Here is a 15,636-nt window from a genome sequence, read left to right as displayed (position 1 = left end):
AGATGCTTTTATAACCAGAAAAAAACTTAACACATTATTTGTGTACAATATTTGGAAATATAGAATGTACTAAGGATTAATGCCCATAGCTTACCTCTTAGAAACACTACTATTAACATTTTTTTGTTTCCTTATAGTAATTTTCCTATATAAATGTTTTTAATAATCTTAGTTATAGTTCATTAATTCAGCAAACATTTATTAAGTGCCTATAATATGCATTGACATTTGCTAACTGCTGGGCCTATAGTGATGATGGAGGACTAGAGCCTTCAAGGAGCTCACAGTTAATGAGAGAGACAATAAACATAAATACAAGACAATGTAATAAGTATTATAACAGAAGTAACCACAGGATGCTAAGAAAGCAGAGACTAAAGACATTGTTGTTAGAGTATTACCATAAATGTATTGTTTTAAAACTAACATATGAATTATTGTGCAAAAATACTTTTCAGGTACTCCTGAAACAGGACAATACTACACAGTTGGTGCAAGATGACCAAGTAAAAGGTCCTTTAAGAGTACGTATGTTCTACATTTTCAAATCTGAAATGATGAATAATTAATTCATACAATAACTTACTGAATTTTACATTTGTAGATACAATTTAAAATTTTTAGAATGTTAGAGAACAAAAATACAAATGTGATGTTATACAGTTAGTATAAATTATGATAATGCAATGGTTATGTCCTTAATTTAAGAATGTTAAACATCTTATGGGAGCGTAACTTTTAACATATATAAACATGAGTTTTTCAGCCCCCCCTTTCAATTCTTGGATTTAATGCTTCATTTTGTTTTTTAGGTTGTTATATATATTTAGTTTGCTAAGTAATACGCTAATATAAATCTGAATCTTCTGTTATTCTTTCTAACATACCAAGTAAACTATTGATTTCATAATTGAATTTAATGAATACCTATATTATGTTTTTCATTCATTTCTGGCCATTTGTTTATATAATCTTTATTCTGTCAGAATGCTATTTTAGTTAATATCTGATATACAAAGGCCTGAAAAGAAGGTCAGCTGGTCCATCTCTCTCTCTCTCTCTCTCTTTAGGTGAAATTTTTATCTAAAAGGTCCCTTAAATACAAATGCTAAATCCAATATTTCTATGAAAGAAATTGAAGCTATTTTTGCTGTGTTGTATGTTTTTTCGGTTCTTACATTCCACAGTTTTCTTGAAGACGTGTTATAGTAAGAAAGTTCTGAAGTAAGACAAGTGACTGGGTTCTCATCCTGTATCCTGCAAATTATTTTCTCTTTCTGAGCCACAATTCTCAATGTGAAAAATAGGGGCAATAATAGCTTTCTTACGTATGCCAAAAGAGGGCTCAAATTGCATGATAAATGTATGAGCACTATTAATGATAAAGATCTAAGCCAATATAAGGTAGAATTATTCTAAGTAGTATTTTTTTACCCAGGTGGTAGTGATTTGGTTTGTTTACATTTGGAAATGAATTTTTCATTTTGTGTTTTAGGTTGGAGCTATTGTTGAAACAAGGACATCCGATGGATCCTTTCAGGAAGCTATTATCAGCAAGTTGACAGATGCTAGTTGGTATACTGTGGGTAAGTAGTTAAGTAATAATTTAATACATAGGATTTGATTTGTAGGTTGCATATACCTCTATTTTGTAAATATACTGAATCATTATGTTGGCAGAGAAATATGTATTCTTTCCTGTCACTTATCTCTTACAGTAGTAACTTGGCTTTTGTGGCTGTTTCACCCAAGATTATATGGTAATTTTTGTTTCATAAGAAAAGTCAGTACAACTTAGTATTGTAAATAATCAGACTTTTTAACTTTCTGTAATTACAGTTAGGATTGCTTAGTTGCAGTATTTTATTGTGTTGCTACCTCTTTTATATAAGGGTAGTATAGATGTGACCATGGGATTCACAGAGTAAAAAATTCTGACCAGAGTAGATTCAAGCCGAGGTAATCATAGTTTAATTTTTAAAATATGATACAATGAGGGTAAGGAAGATATATGTGTGCTAGCTTTGGCAGCACATATACTAAAATTAGAATGATACAGAGAAGATTAGCATGGCCCCTGTGCAAGGATGACACACAAAAAAAGAAAGAAAAAGATATGTGTTACTAATATGAATGCACTTTAACATTCCATACATAACCTTATACTGGTTTTAAAAACTTTACTGTAGTGAATAGCAAGTGTCATAATATAAGTAAATTAAAACCTAAATGTAGTGCTTATATAGTTGCTGTCATTATGTTGATGAGAATGTCAGTAATTAAAATTCCTAAATTTTCTCTCAGTACTTCCAAACTATGCCATCATGTGGATAACATCGAATCCTTGGTTTTACTCTGAACATCTATCTCATTCTTTGTTTTTTATGTTAAATCTTGGTACAAATAGTATAATGACAGTGATGTGGTTTCCTTGTAGAAGTAAGTGAAATGGCCCTTAGATTTACTTAATGTGTTGCTTCGGGTAAAAAATATTTATCTGCAGTTGTTCAAAGCTGTGAAGAACATGCTTTGGTTAACAATTGTACTTCCTGTACCCCTCCTACCCTTGTGGCTTCTATTAGTACTAGTAGCAATTTACTGAACATGACTAGTACTATACTGCTATTTCCTAACCATTTTTATTCTTGAATTTCCTAGAAGTTGGTATTGGTTCACAGTGGTCTATTATTCTGAACTACATATTTTTAGGAAGCTTAGTTGTGGCTATTGGTAGATGTTAGAGGTTTAAAAACTAAGCTAATGTTTACTCTTAGAGATTAAGTAAATACAGTTTTGCTATATTAAATAAGGCAGTGACAAAAATTATAGGAGTTGATGTGTGCAGAATCATGGTAAATTATATGATGCATGTTCAAATACTGATACTTCATTCTATTTGGTGTCCAATATCAAGCTTGCATTCATAGTACTTGTTTGGTTTTATTGATATAATGCTCACGCTTCTGCAGAAGCAATACTTTCCAGGTTTTCACATTCTTGATTTCTAGACCCTAGAATAATCCTTCAATTGTGAATAGCAACCTCTGTCCTTTACATGAAAGGCATTTTAGCATTTCTAAAAACTAGTTGCTACTGAGCATTCTCTATAGTGATTTTCCCATTGGTAATTACAGAATTCTTGTTCTCAAAAGAGTTTAGAATTATAATTACATATAATTCATGTATCGCAATCACTAGTGTACATAAGAATCACTTGGTGCTTGTTTAAAAATTGAGATTTGAGGACCCCAAGTCTCTCTAATTTAGTAGATCAGGAGGTGGCAACCCAAGAATCTTTCTTTTTATATGCACAATGGCTGAATCTAATGTAGCTAGTACACACTTAGGAAAACAAACCACACTTAGAGAAACAGAGACTTATTCAGGAGAAAAATTAAAAATATTTAAGATCTTTGCATCTGTGTAATGAGAGAATTATCTAAAATACTTAAGGCTTGAAGAGGCACTATTCACTTAATTGTACTCAATATAGCACTCTACTATAAACAATGTTTAGGTATTGAAGGATGTAAATTACATAAAGGATGATTTGAATATAATGAGCTTAATGCATTGTATGCCTTAAGCGTCTGTAGACACAATCGGCGGACCTTCCCCACACGCCGCGCGTCTATTAAAAAAAAAAATGTTTTCCCTATGTGGCATCCTTGACCAACTTTGAAATAATTTTTCGTGAGAATTTTCAGCTGAAAATATTCAAGAACACCCGAATTGTAACATGTTTATTTTTATAATATTCATTGCAAATTGATTTTTTAAATTAAATTCAAAATGTGGTGTGTGGGGATGGTTTTGTTTTGGACATGTGGTAGTCAACTGGTTAAGAGGCAAAATGAAATGATTTCTTACAGGTCATGAACTTTCTATATTTTTCTTTGATTAAGTGTCTACTACCTATTTAATTTTTCTTTTCTGAAAATTTACTTGATTTCTAGTTCATAGGAAGTGCTGTATAGGTAGAAACAGTTATACAAAGTATAAATGTACTTCATGACTATTTAAGAGGTCTTGAATTTATGTCAGAGTATTAAAAAACGAAACAAGGCCTAACCGGTTTGGCTCAGTGGATAGAGAGTCGGCCTGCGGACTGAAAGGTCCCAGGTTCGATTCCAGTCAAGGGCATGCACCTTGGTTGCGGGCACATCTCCAGTGGGAGGTGTGCAGGAGGCAGCTGATCGATGTTTCTCTCTCATCGATGTTTCTAACTCTCTATCCCTCTCCCTTCCTCTCTATAAAAATTAAATAAAATATATTTAAAAACAAAACAAAAAAAAAATGAAATAAAGGAGGATACCCTACTGCTGGTTTGGATCAGACAGGAGCAATGAGTCAGTGATAGTAACATAGATATTAACTTTTCCTATTATAGCTTAACTAGAGGCCCAGTGCATGATTGAATCATGCACGTGTAGGGTCCCCTACCCGCTTTCGCTTTTCGCAGTGGAGCTGGGCACCCAGCTCCCCCGCTTTTGATGGTCCGCGGCTGCTGAGGGGGGCTACCCTGCTGTTGAGAGGCTCAGGGGGCAGGACTCCGGCCCCCTGTGCCTCTCAACGGCCAGATCCGCGGCCGCTGAGGGGGCCTGCCGCGGACACCCAGCTGCGCCTCTCAACGGCCGTTGAGAGGCGCAGGGGGCGGGACTGGGCGCATGTTACCCTATTATTAGATAGGATAACCAATTTTGAAAGAGGTTTTAGATCTACTATAACACAATTTTTCAAAATCTAATAATACCGTATTTTCCAGCGTATAAGACGACTTTTTAACCCAGGAAAATCTTCTCAAAAGTCCGGGGTCGTCCTATACACCTGGTGTCATCTTATAGGGCGGGTATATCCCAAACTCTATATTTTAACTGGAAAAGTTGGGGTTCGTCTTATACACCCAGTCGTCTTTTACGCCGGAAAATACGGTACTTTGCCTTCTAATGGTGAACAGTAAATAGCTGGAGCTATTTACTGTTTTTTTTTGTTGGTTTGTTTTTTGAACCTTGGAAATACTACCTCTCATAAAACAGTGCTTCCTAGCATAGTTTATTCATTTGACAGTTCTTTTCCTTGCACTAAAGATAAGGAATCTGTAATGTGTGGAATTGTGTTGTTAAATGTCATTTAAGGGTATCAAAATTTGGAATAGAATTCATATCTACATTTTTGAACATTGCCATTAACTCCTGGTGAATACAACACTCAATAAGACATTCTAAAGCTACTCCTCTTTTGCATTTTTGGGGTATGAAAATAAACACATTGATTTGAAAAATAAGGAAAAAAATTGCTGTTAAATTTAGTAACTTACATATAAAATGTACATATACATTATGTATCAGATTTAACACTAAAATCTATTTGATCATTTATGTTTTTGAGACAAATTATTTTTTAAGATTCTTAATTTTTTTCATGCCTTATAGTTGTTATTCTGCACATATATCATACCAGATCTCATGGATTTCTAGTTTAGATTAAACTGGTGAATGGACTGACATTTCTTTTGGAATGCGCTGAAGGCTTATAAGGCTTTTAATATAGTTAGAGCCTCTTCTGACAAATGTTATAACCAAAATCAACCACAAAATGTTTTCAAAACTAGGTGGTTATTCCATTGACTAGAAAATTGTTAAAAAATGTACTGAACAACAAGAAATCTATTCAGTCCTGTGATAGGCTTTAACCCATTGTTTAAATGGCCTTTCATGAGACTTAGAATTCCTATATTTTAATCTAATTAGACATTTGAATGTTAATTTCTCCAGTTTACAGATTCCTGAAGTTTTTTACCTTAGCTGTTGAAGGACTCAACAGATGATTTTATGAGTAGTAATAGAACTATTGATTGTTCCTAGGGTATGCATCTATTTTTAACTTTAAAGTTTTTACTTCATTATGTGAAATATTTTGTTAATCATAACTGCAATACGCAGACATAATAATACTTATTTTTCCAAAGTCAGAATTCGTTCATTTTTTACCTCTGCTTCATACCTATTTATTATGCATTTTGATCCCTCTTGACTAAATTGTAGCTCATTGATTAACTTTCTGATTCTCAATTTCTTTATCTATGAAAGAAAGGTAATAATTCCTGTCTTGTAGAGGCTGCTGTGATGGTCAGGACATGGTAGAAACTTAAGTGATAGCCAATTACATAATGGGTAAATAAAGTTAGTTTACTATTACTATCTTACTATCCTCCAGCATCTAGCAGTGTTATGATAGACTACTATGTATTAAGTAGTTAGATTAGATCCTGGTTGGCTTTTGTTTCTTTGAATTCTAACAGTTTAGGATTAGGCTTTGTATATTTATTTGCATTGGTATTATTTTTCCTAGAATGAGTAAAGTTAATTGAGAGATTCTCAGCTTTATCATTTTTCTCAAATTAGGTTTTAGTATTTACATATAATATAATATAATAACAGATACTACTTTTGTTATATCCTATTGCACACAATGAATAATCTATTTAAATGCAAGTATAAGAAATTTCATAGAATTACTAAATTCTAATAGCCTTACGTGGTTTTTTTTTCTCTTGGCATGCTGTAGTATACATCTTAAACTGGAAGAAGCTGAGTTTACTAAGTACACCAGTTACTTATTTCACTTATCAAAATGCCAAAGTCACTTTTCAACGCCTACAAATTTTGTGTTCTTTTAAATGATCCTTAGAAGTTATAGAGAAAACTTCTTATAGGTAGAACTTTCATGATTTTGATAATCAGGATATCATGATTAATAGGTCTACCTTGCTGTTGGGTTTTCTAATTGCCTTTCAGAAAATCTTGAGAAATCACATGGCTTAACAGACTTGTTAAAGTACTCAAATACACAGTTTTGCACAGTTTTGTGAATTAAAAAAAAAGTCTTAATACTGTTTCTCTTTGTTCACTTGAAGTGGGAAGGGTTCCTATGTAAAGCTGTGAAATTGTTTGCTCCACAATCTGCTGTTGAGAAGTTTCTTTGGTTCTTACATTACTTCTACTGATGGTAAATAAAATGTGATGAGTGAAATGAATTTTTTCTTTCAAAAATCTGATTTATTTCAAAATGGTTATTTTGAAAAACAAGAATTAATAATGTTAAACTTGAAATTTCTCATAAAAACATTTTGACTTGGGCTGCCATTGATTTTAATGGTAAAAAACTGGTGAATGGTTTTGTGGCCTAAATTTAATATTAATTGATCTTACAGTCTCATTTTCCTTCCTCACACCTCCACTTAAATGTGTGTGTAAATGAGTATGTATGTGTGTGTCCAGTGTTACCATCTTTGTAATGTAGGCATTAAGGAAAATTGGAACTTTTAACATTTTATTCTTTAGTATCTTATGGATTTTAATATTAATGAGAAGCATTATTTTAAATTTGGTATGTTAATTTTATGATTTTGAATTTTATAAAGAACAGTGGTTTATTATTAGACTTGACCCCATATAAATCATAATTTTGATACAAATACTTGTTTAGAGCACTGTTAATCAAGAATAGATTAATGATGTAATTGTTGAAAGATGCTGTTTTATCCTGTCATTGTGTCTGCCTGCAAGTGGTCATTAATTTCTGCATCATTGACAGCTACTTTGTGGGATCATTATGGTTCTTTGAATATGTACTTCAGGAGCTGTTAATTGTCTCTGCATTGTCTCCTGCATGTAAGAGAATCTAAGCTAAATGTCTTCAGTCTAAGGAAAAGATCTGAATGTGGTAGATGAATATTGAAGAAGTAGAGTGCTCTTACATAATTGAATTTCTGGCATGAAAAATTAAGTTTATGATTTGAAGGCAAAGTACTAATAAAACAACCTTAAAAAAAAAAAAAAAAAAGGCAGGGATGGCCTGGCCAGGTAGCTTAGTTGGATAGAGCATCATCCTGATATGCCAAAGTTGCGGGTTCCATCTGAGGTCAGGATACATATAAGAATTAACAAATGAAATCTTAAATAAGTGGAACAACAAATCGATGTTTCTCTCTCTCTCCCTCTCTCCTCCCTCCTCTATCTTTAAAATCAATTTAAAAATTTTAAATGCAGGATTGTAATTATATAGATAACAAAGTAAAATATCTTAAGACAGGCGTCCTCAAACTACGGCCCGAGGGCCACATGCGGGTGTTTTTGCCGTTTTGTTTTTTTACTTCAAAATAAGATATGTGCAGTGTGCATAGGAATTTGTTCATAGTTTTTTTAAACTATAGTCTGGCCCTCCAACGGTCTGAGGGACAGTGAACTGGCCCCCTGTTTAAAAAATTTGAGAATACCTGATAAGATATTATTAAATTAAGGTAGTGCAAAATTTTCTTTTATTAACACTAACCTATTTTGTTAGAATGGAAAAACATCAAGCAGCTTTTTGGCTCCTTCTCGAATCTGTCTGGTTCAGCCTCCTCGCCTCCACTGCAGTCTCCGCCATGTCCACAAGGGTGACCCAGAAGACCTACATGGTGTCCACCTCTGGCTCCAGAGTCTTTAGCAGCTGCTCATACTCCAGTGGGCCTGGCACCCACATCATTTCCTTGGCGTTTTCCTGGGTGGGCAGCAGCTACCGGGGTGGCCTGGGGTTATGACGGGGCTGGGAGTATGGGGAGCATCATAGTTGTCTCAGTGAACCAGAGCCTGCTGACTCCCTTGAAGCTGGAGGTGGACCTTAACATCTAGGCTGTGTGCAACCAGGAGAAGGAGCAGATCAAGATCCTCAACAAGTTTGCTTCCTTCATCAGTAAGGTGTGGAGCCTGGAGCAGTAGAGTAAGATTCTGGAGACCAAATGGAACCTCCTTCAGCAGCAGTATACAACTCACAGTTACATGGACATTGTTTTCGAGAGCTACATCAACAACCTTCAGCAGCAGCTGGTTCGGGAGGCCGAGTTTGGCAACATGCAGGGACTGGTGGAGGACTTGAAGAATAAGTACGAGGATGAGATCCACAAGCGCACAGAGATAGAGAATGAATTTTTCCTTACCAAGGAGGTAAGCTTACATGGATGAAGCTTACATGAACAAGGGAGAGCTGGAGGCCCGCATGGATGGGTTGACCCTGACTGATGAGATCAACTTCTACAAGCAACTGTATGAAGAGGAGATTCATGAACTGCAGTCCTAGATCTCTGACACATCTGTGGTGCTGTCTATGGACAACAGTTGCTCTCTGGACCTTGATGGAATCATTGTTGAGGTCAACGCCCAGTATGAGGACATTGCCAACCGAAGCTGGGCTGAGGTTGAGTTTATGTACCAGATCAAGTATAAGGAAGTGTTGGCTGGGAAGCATGGGGGTGACCTGCGCTGCACGAAGACCTAGATTTCTGAGCTGAACCAGAACATCAGCGACTCCAGGCTGAGATTGAGGGCCTCAAAGGCCAGAGGGCTTCCCTGGAGGCCGCCATCGCTGATGCCGAGCAGCGTGGGGAGCTGGCCATCAAGGATGCTCAATCCAAGGTGGCTGAGCTGGAGGCCGCTCTTGAGAAACACCAAGCAGGATGTGGCTTGGAAGCTGCACAAGTACCAGGAGCTCATGAATGTCAAGCTGGCCCTGAATGTGGAGATCACCATCTACCTCAAGCTGCTGGAGGGTGAGGAGAACCAGTTGGAATCCGGAATGCAGAACATGAGCACCCACACCAAGACCACCAGTGGCTACTCAGGTGGGCTGTTGAACCCATCTTACGGAAACCTCAACTATGGTCTGGGTTTCCAGGCCAACTTGGGCTTTGGCGGGACCTCTGCCTTCTTCAGCTGCACCAGCTCCTCCAAGGTTGTGAAGAAGATTGAGACCCAAGATGGGAAGCTGGTGTCTGAATCATCTTATGTCCTCCCCAAGTGAATGACTACCAGGGTCCCTCCTGTCCTAGCCTTGGGAAAGGAGCTGTGCAGGGGAGCAACAGGCACAGGAAGCCCTGTCTGAGGCTCAGCCCCAGGCCTAGCTCACCCTTGGGGTGGGGGAGTTTACTGCCTGGGGGACCACCTCTTTCCCATGCTCTCAACTAAAAGCCAAATCAAGTTTTTCCCCAAAAAATAAAGCCTTAGCTGATTCTGCAAACCCTAAAAAAACACATACAATGGAAAAACATCTAAAATTAGGAAAAACGGGATTAAATCTTAAAATAACATTTTTTGTATATGTTTCCCTGTTCATAAGTTATTTTCATAAGTGTACAAACATTTGCTGATATATCTATACATTTTAAGTATCTGAAGTAAGGACTCCATTTTATATTTTATTTCTTCATAATAGCTGGACAATCAGGTGTCTTCTGAGAACATTTTCTTTTTATAAGCTTTGTAAGTTTTAGATGTTAAAATCAGTACATTTCTGCAAAATTAAACCTATAAAATTATCAAGATAATATAGCTACTTATATGGTAAACGTTAGTTGTTAATTGTTAAATTTTTTCCCCCATTTCCTTAAAGTGTTTTCAAGAAGTGTGATTTTTAAAAATTATAAAGTAAAAACTTTTAAGTTCCATGTAATTTTGACTAATTTTTCAGAATTTAAAAAAAAAATTCAGCTTTTTGATGTTTTCCTCGTTTCAACCTTTATGTCTAAAACTTCTTACATCCTCTTCTACCAAAATAAAAAAGTTGAATCTTATGACTTTAGAATCTACTATGGTAGGTTATCATACAAATAACTAGAAGTAAATAATCCAACATCATTATCAGAAGTCAGTTTCTTGAAGTTAGATGTACTCCATTGATAACTTGAAAAACAACACCATAACACTTCATTTTTGTAAACCAGGTTTTTGTTCATTCTTCTAGGAGTAAAAGTAATTTCATATTTGTGTTTTGACTATGCTGCTAATGGTTTAAGAAGGTGACTGAAGAAACTTAAGCAGTTGGGGCAGCCATTTAACTTGTTTGGTACCTATAAAATGAAAAATGTGCTATGTACATTTTAAAGGGTTTTGAAAAATAACAAATTATGGTTCATGCAAATATTAAACCCTAGATAAATAGCAATGACAGCATTCTGTGCAGTTATGTTTTTATTTGTGAGCATAAATTTTCTCTCTTTTGCTCATTATAGTGTTTGATGATGGTGATGAGAGGACATTGAGACGCACCTCACTTTGCTTAAAAGGAGAGAGACATTTTGCTGAGAGTGAGGTAAGGTGACACGGACTTTTGCGGTTGAACAAAGGATACTCATATAGAGAAAAATGTGATTTAATTTGTTTGTTTCTTATCCAGACACTTGATCAGCTTCCATTAACAAATCCAGAGCATTTTGGAACTCCAGTAATTGCAAAGAAGACGAACAGAGGAAGGAGGTCCTCTCTTCCTATGTGAGTGTTAACATATACAGTAACATTATAGTAATTATTATAACATTAAACAAATGACTTTTCTAGGATGGGTAAATTTGTTTGGGTAACCTTTTCATAGCATCTTGTATTATGTTAGATATTTATCCTGTGCCGACTTTGTTCTTAATTTTTCCCATTACTTTGTCAGTAATTATCACACTCCTTTTTCAAAGAGGTTATTTTTGTTTTGAATTACATTGCCAAATTCCATAATTGATACAATAATTTTATTTTTAGTGAGTATATATAATTTTTTAACCTTTTTATTTCAAAAACATTTCAGAATTATTGAATTTATCTTTATTGTTGATGACCTTTTTTCTTCCTGCGCCCACCCAGACATACCGCACTATTGCCTGTGTCTATGGGCTATGCCTATATGTATACTAGTGGCCCGGCGCACGAATTTCGTGCTCAGGAGGGGGTGTTCCTCAGCTCAGCCAGTACCCTCTCCAATCTGGAACCTCTCTGGGGGTTGTCCAGAGGGATCGGGCCTAAACCGACAGTCAGACAACCCTCTCGCAATCCAGGACCACTGGCTCCTAACTGCTCACCTGCCTGCCTTGCCTGCCTGATCGCCCCTAACCACTCTGCCTGCCAGCCTGCTTGCTCCCAACTGTCCCCCACCTCCTTGCTGGGCTGCTTGCCCCCAACTGGCACCCCCTGCTGGCCTGCTCACCCCCAACTGCCCTCCCCTCTTGGCCTGATTGCCTCTAACTGCCTCTGCCTTGGCCCCACCACCATGGCTTTGTTTGGAAGGACATCAGGAAGGTCTCTCAGTCTAATTAGCATATTACCCTTTTATTAGTATAGATAAGCTCTTTGGTTAATCTCTTCCAGCTTCCCCCACCCCTCTCAAACTTAAAATTTTAAAGAATATTACAATAAACTTTAATATATTCATAATCTAGTTTCACTAATTGTTAACATTTTTGGCACATCTGCATTGTCATTTTCTCTTTTTATAGGTACATATCACAATGTTTTAATTAAATAATAACTTTAATTGGTTGAACTATTTAAGAGGAAGTTGCAAGTGTCATGACCTTTTACCTCTTAAATACTTTACCTAGGACAGAAGAAGGACATTTTCTTACATAACCAAAGTATGATTATCAGAATCGGAAATTTAACAGTATAGAATGCTATCTTTGCCAGTTGCTCAAAATAGCCTTTATAGCATTCCCTAATTCCAGGATGCAATCTAAGATCATGCATTGCATTTAGTTTATATTGTTCTCAAGTCTCTTTTAATCTGGAAAAGTTCCTCAGCCCCCCCCCTCCCTTTTTTTTTGTCTTTTCATGACATTTGACATTTTTGAAAAGTACAGGCTAGTCTACTAGTTCTGTAAACTGTTCTTTGCTATGGGTTTGTATTATTGTTTAGTTATCTAGATAGGTCATCTAAATAACCCCTCAGATGTGTTTTCATAATCTGTCAGAAAATTAGAGTTCTATTATCTGGCATACATAAAAAATAGAAGGGAATCTTTTTTAAAAATGTGTTTGGCATAGTAAGTTCTTCATGGTGACATATAATTAGGCTTTTCTGTCCCAGTGGGTGGCTGGCAGGAGAGCTTAAGTTCGTGTCCTCTTTAATCTGATGAAGTGGACTCCGAGTTACGATGGACATTTCAGGACGACTACTGTGGGGCTAGGAAGTGTCTAGCTCTTCAATTCAAATAAGAATAAAAAGGGGTAATACAGATTAGAAATTGAGTTGTATGTATTAAATTCACACCTCTCTGACTATATTCAAAGTGGTTTATCTTAAGATTATGATAAAATTATTTCGGCTTTTAGTAATGAAGATGAAAAGGAGGAAGAAACTAGTGAAGATGAAGATGAAGATAAGCGACGTCTCAATGATGAATTATTAGGAAAAGTTGTAAGTGTGTTATCTACTTCTGAGAAGACCGAATGGTATCCTGCTTTGGTAAGTAAGGTTTCTTTCCAAAGTTAATCAACCATTTAACATACTTGTTTCACATGGGTTTTAAAAAAGCATTTAAAATATTTTTAAAGTGTTACACAAATTTAATTTGGACTTCATTGCAAAATTCAGCAATCATGCTCAGATCCCACATACTTCACTGTCTCTTTTTGTTATTTCCTCTCTTTAATTTTAATTCTCTGTAACCAATCATTTATTGCAGGGGTGGGGAACCTTTTTTCTGCCAGTGGCCATTTGGATATTTATCACATCATTTGTGGGCCATGCAAAATTATCAACTTATAAATTAGCCTGCTATATTTGGTCAAACATGTAATTAACTCATTCCTAATGCCTTGGCAGGGCCAAACCAAATGATTTCAAAGACCTTTTGTGAGCCAAACATTCCCCACCCCTGATTTATTGGAATCTTTCAATTCTTCCTTTAAAACATGTTAGTGGTGTTTCTTTTTACCCTATTCCCATTACCACTTTATACCTGACCCTATGGTAAGCTACCTCCTAAGTTCCCTTAACTTGATTATTGAATTTTTTAAAATTAATTTTCAAGAAGTAACTTTTTTAGAGATTTAATTATGATAGTCTCATTCTTTAAACACACAAAACTTTCTTTTTTAAAAAAAAAATATTTTATTGATTTCAGAGAGGAAGGGAGAGGGAGAGAGAGATTGTAACATCAGTGATGAGAGAGAATCATTGATTGGTTGCCTTCTGCATGCCCCCCACCAGGGATCGAGCCCGCAACCCGGGCATGTGCCCTTGACTGGAATCGAACCTGGGACCCTTCAATCCACAGGCCGACGCTCTATCCTCTGAGCCAAACCAGCTAGGGCAAAACACACAAAACTTTCACTGACTGTGCCTGATGGATCAATTCTGCTTTCTTAAATAAATATTTAAGGCCATCCCTACCTCTTGATTTGTTCCCATTCCCAGTGTAAGCTCTCTACTTTACTCAGGTTCTTTCTCAATTTCTCCCTCCATAAGTCACTTCAATCCTCCTAGCCTGCTTAAATCATTAGTATTTACTGAGGATCTGCAGTGAGTTCAGGTTTGTTCTAAGTTCCTTAGAAGAATGAGAAGTATGAGATTTGCAACACATTGCCCTCAAGCAGCTTACTAAACACATAGTAATGAAAAATTATATAGTAATTTAAAAAACTTTTGGGGAAGACACAGGTCAGGGAGTTACTGGAGAAAGGAAAGGTACACTTAGACTTTGGAAATGCAAGTCTTAGTAGATAGGTTAGTAGAGAAAACTAATCTTTGCTTATTCAGGGAAGAAGTGAAAAGAATGGATGGGCAGGAGATTTATTTCATGAGAGGAATCAATAATATTTGGAAATACCTCTCTCCTCTTGCTCCTCTTACTATTTCTCTCTTAAATAAGTCTTAAGGTCCAACTCAAGTCCTATCTTTTCTGTAATCTCCCCTAAACACTAACATAAATACACCCTTTTTCTCTGAGTTTTGATATCACTTGTATCTAATAATTTTGACACAAAAATGTGTCCCAAATTAAATTAGAATCCTTTTAAGAGCTGAGGCCATTTTTTTAAGGTTATTTGTGCATATAAATGCATTACTTAATCCCATATAATGGATTTACCTTATAGAGGAAAAGTCTGAAAATCCTTTGAATCATTCATTTTGCAGGCAGATAAGTAAACAGGGTTCGATTCGGAATATTCAGGTCATAATTTGCCAAGAGACTTAAAAAATAACTATTCAATAGATTTATCCTTTTTCTGGTGATGGACAAAATAAAAGATGAGGAAGACACCAATCTACATTTGGTGATTTTATAGTCTAATGCAGAAAATGATTTAAGTAACTATACTAATAGTATATGTTTAATATTATGACTTCTTGTCTTGAGAGGTTATATTTATTTAAAGGAAAATCAGAAAGCCATCATAAAGCAGGTACTTTTGAGCTGGGCCTTGAAGGATTTAGAGTTAGTAAGCAGAGCTTCGTTAGAGGACTTAGAGGATACAAGATAAGTAAAAGCAGAAAAGCAAGAGGTTTGTTCATGGAATTGTTTGATCTGGGAATTCACTTTGGCTAAATATTAGAAGTGAGTACGGGAATAATAGGAAATAGATCGAGAACATACCCTGACTGGGTAGCTCAGTTTGCTGTAATGTCATCCTGTACACCAAAAGGTTGTGGGTTCAATTCCCAGTCAGAGCACATACCTAGGTTTTGGGTTTGATCCCCAATCAAGGCACATATGGGAGGCAACCCATTGATGTTTCTCCCTCTCTCCCCCCCTTCTTCTTTCTCTAAAAATCAATGAAAGCATATCCTTGGGTGAAGATGAAATTAAAATTAAAAAGATTGGGAAGATAATTT

General features: G+C 35.9%; 1 protein-coding gene, 1 non-coding gene and 1 pseudogene across 6 annotated transcripts in view; all 3 read left to right on the top strand.

Annotated features, from left to right (window-relative positions):
* ARID4A (AT-rich interaction domain 4A) overlaps nt 1–15,636 on the top strand; it is a 66,286-nt gene that overhangs the window by 3,598 nt on the left and 47,052 nt on the right. For 3 of the 5 annotated variants that reach the window (XM_054716027.1, XM_054716023.1, XM_054716025.1), the window contains exons 4-8: nt 459–524; nt 1,496–1,586; nt 11,048–11,127; nt 11,212–11,306; nt 13,131–13,263. In XM_054716027.1, the coding sequence (XP_054572002.1) occupies nt 459–524; nt 1,496–1,586; nt 11,048–11,127; nt 11,212–11,306; nt 13,131–13,263 (465 nt within the window). Of the gene's footprint in view, nt 1–458; nt 525–1,495; nt 1,587–1,721; nt 1,761–11,047; nt 11,128–11,211; nt 11,307–13,130; nt 13,264–15,636 lie in introns of all 5 variants that reach the window. The other 2 variants (XM_054716026.1, XM_054716024.1) reach the window with 1 other exon arrangement.
* Nucleotides 2,016–2,123, top strand: LOC114230691 (U6 spliceosomal RNA). Its single transcript, XR_003616657.1, has one exon. It is a non-coding gene; the product is annotated as a U6 spliceosomal RNA (small nuclear RNA).
* LOC103283698 (keratin, type II cytoskeletal 8-like) lies at nt 8,414–10,437 on the top strand (annotated as a pseudogene).

The sequence above is a fragment of the Eptesicus fuscus genome, chromosome 5, assembly GCF_027574615.1.
Source record: "Eptesicus fuscus isolate TK198812 chromosome 5, DD_ASM_mEF_20220401, whole genome shotgun sequence".
Lineage (NCBI taxonomy): Eukaryota > Metazoa > Chordata > Mammalia > Chiroptera > Vespertilionidae > Eptesicus > Eptesicus fuscus.
Note: the sequence above shows the minus strand (reverse complement) of the source record. Positions and strands in the feature narration are given on the sequence as shown.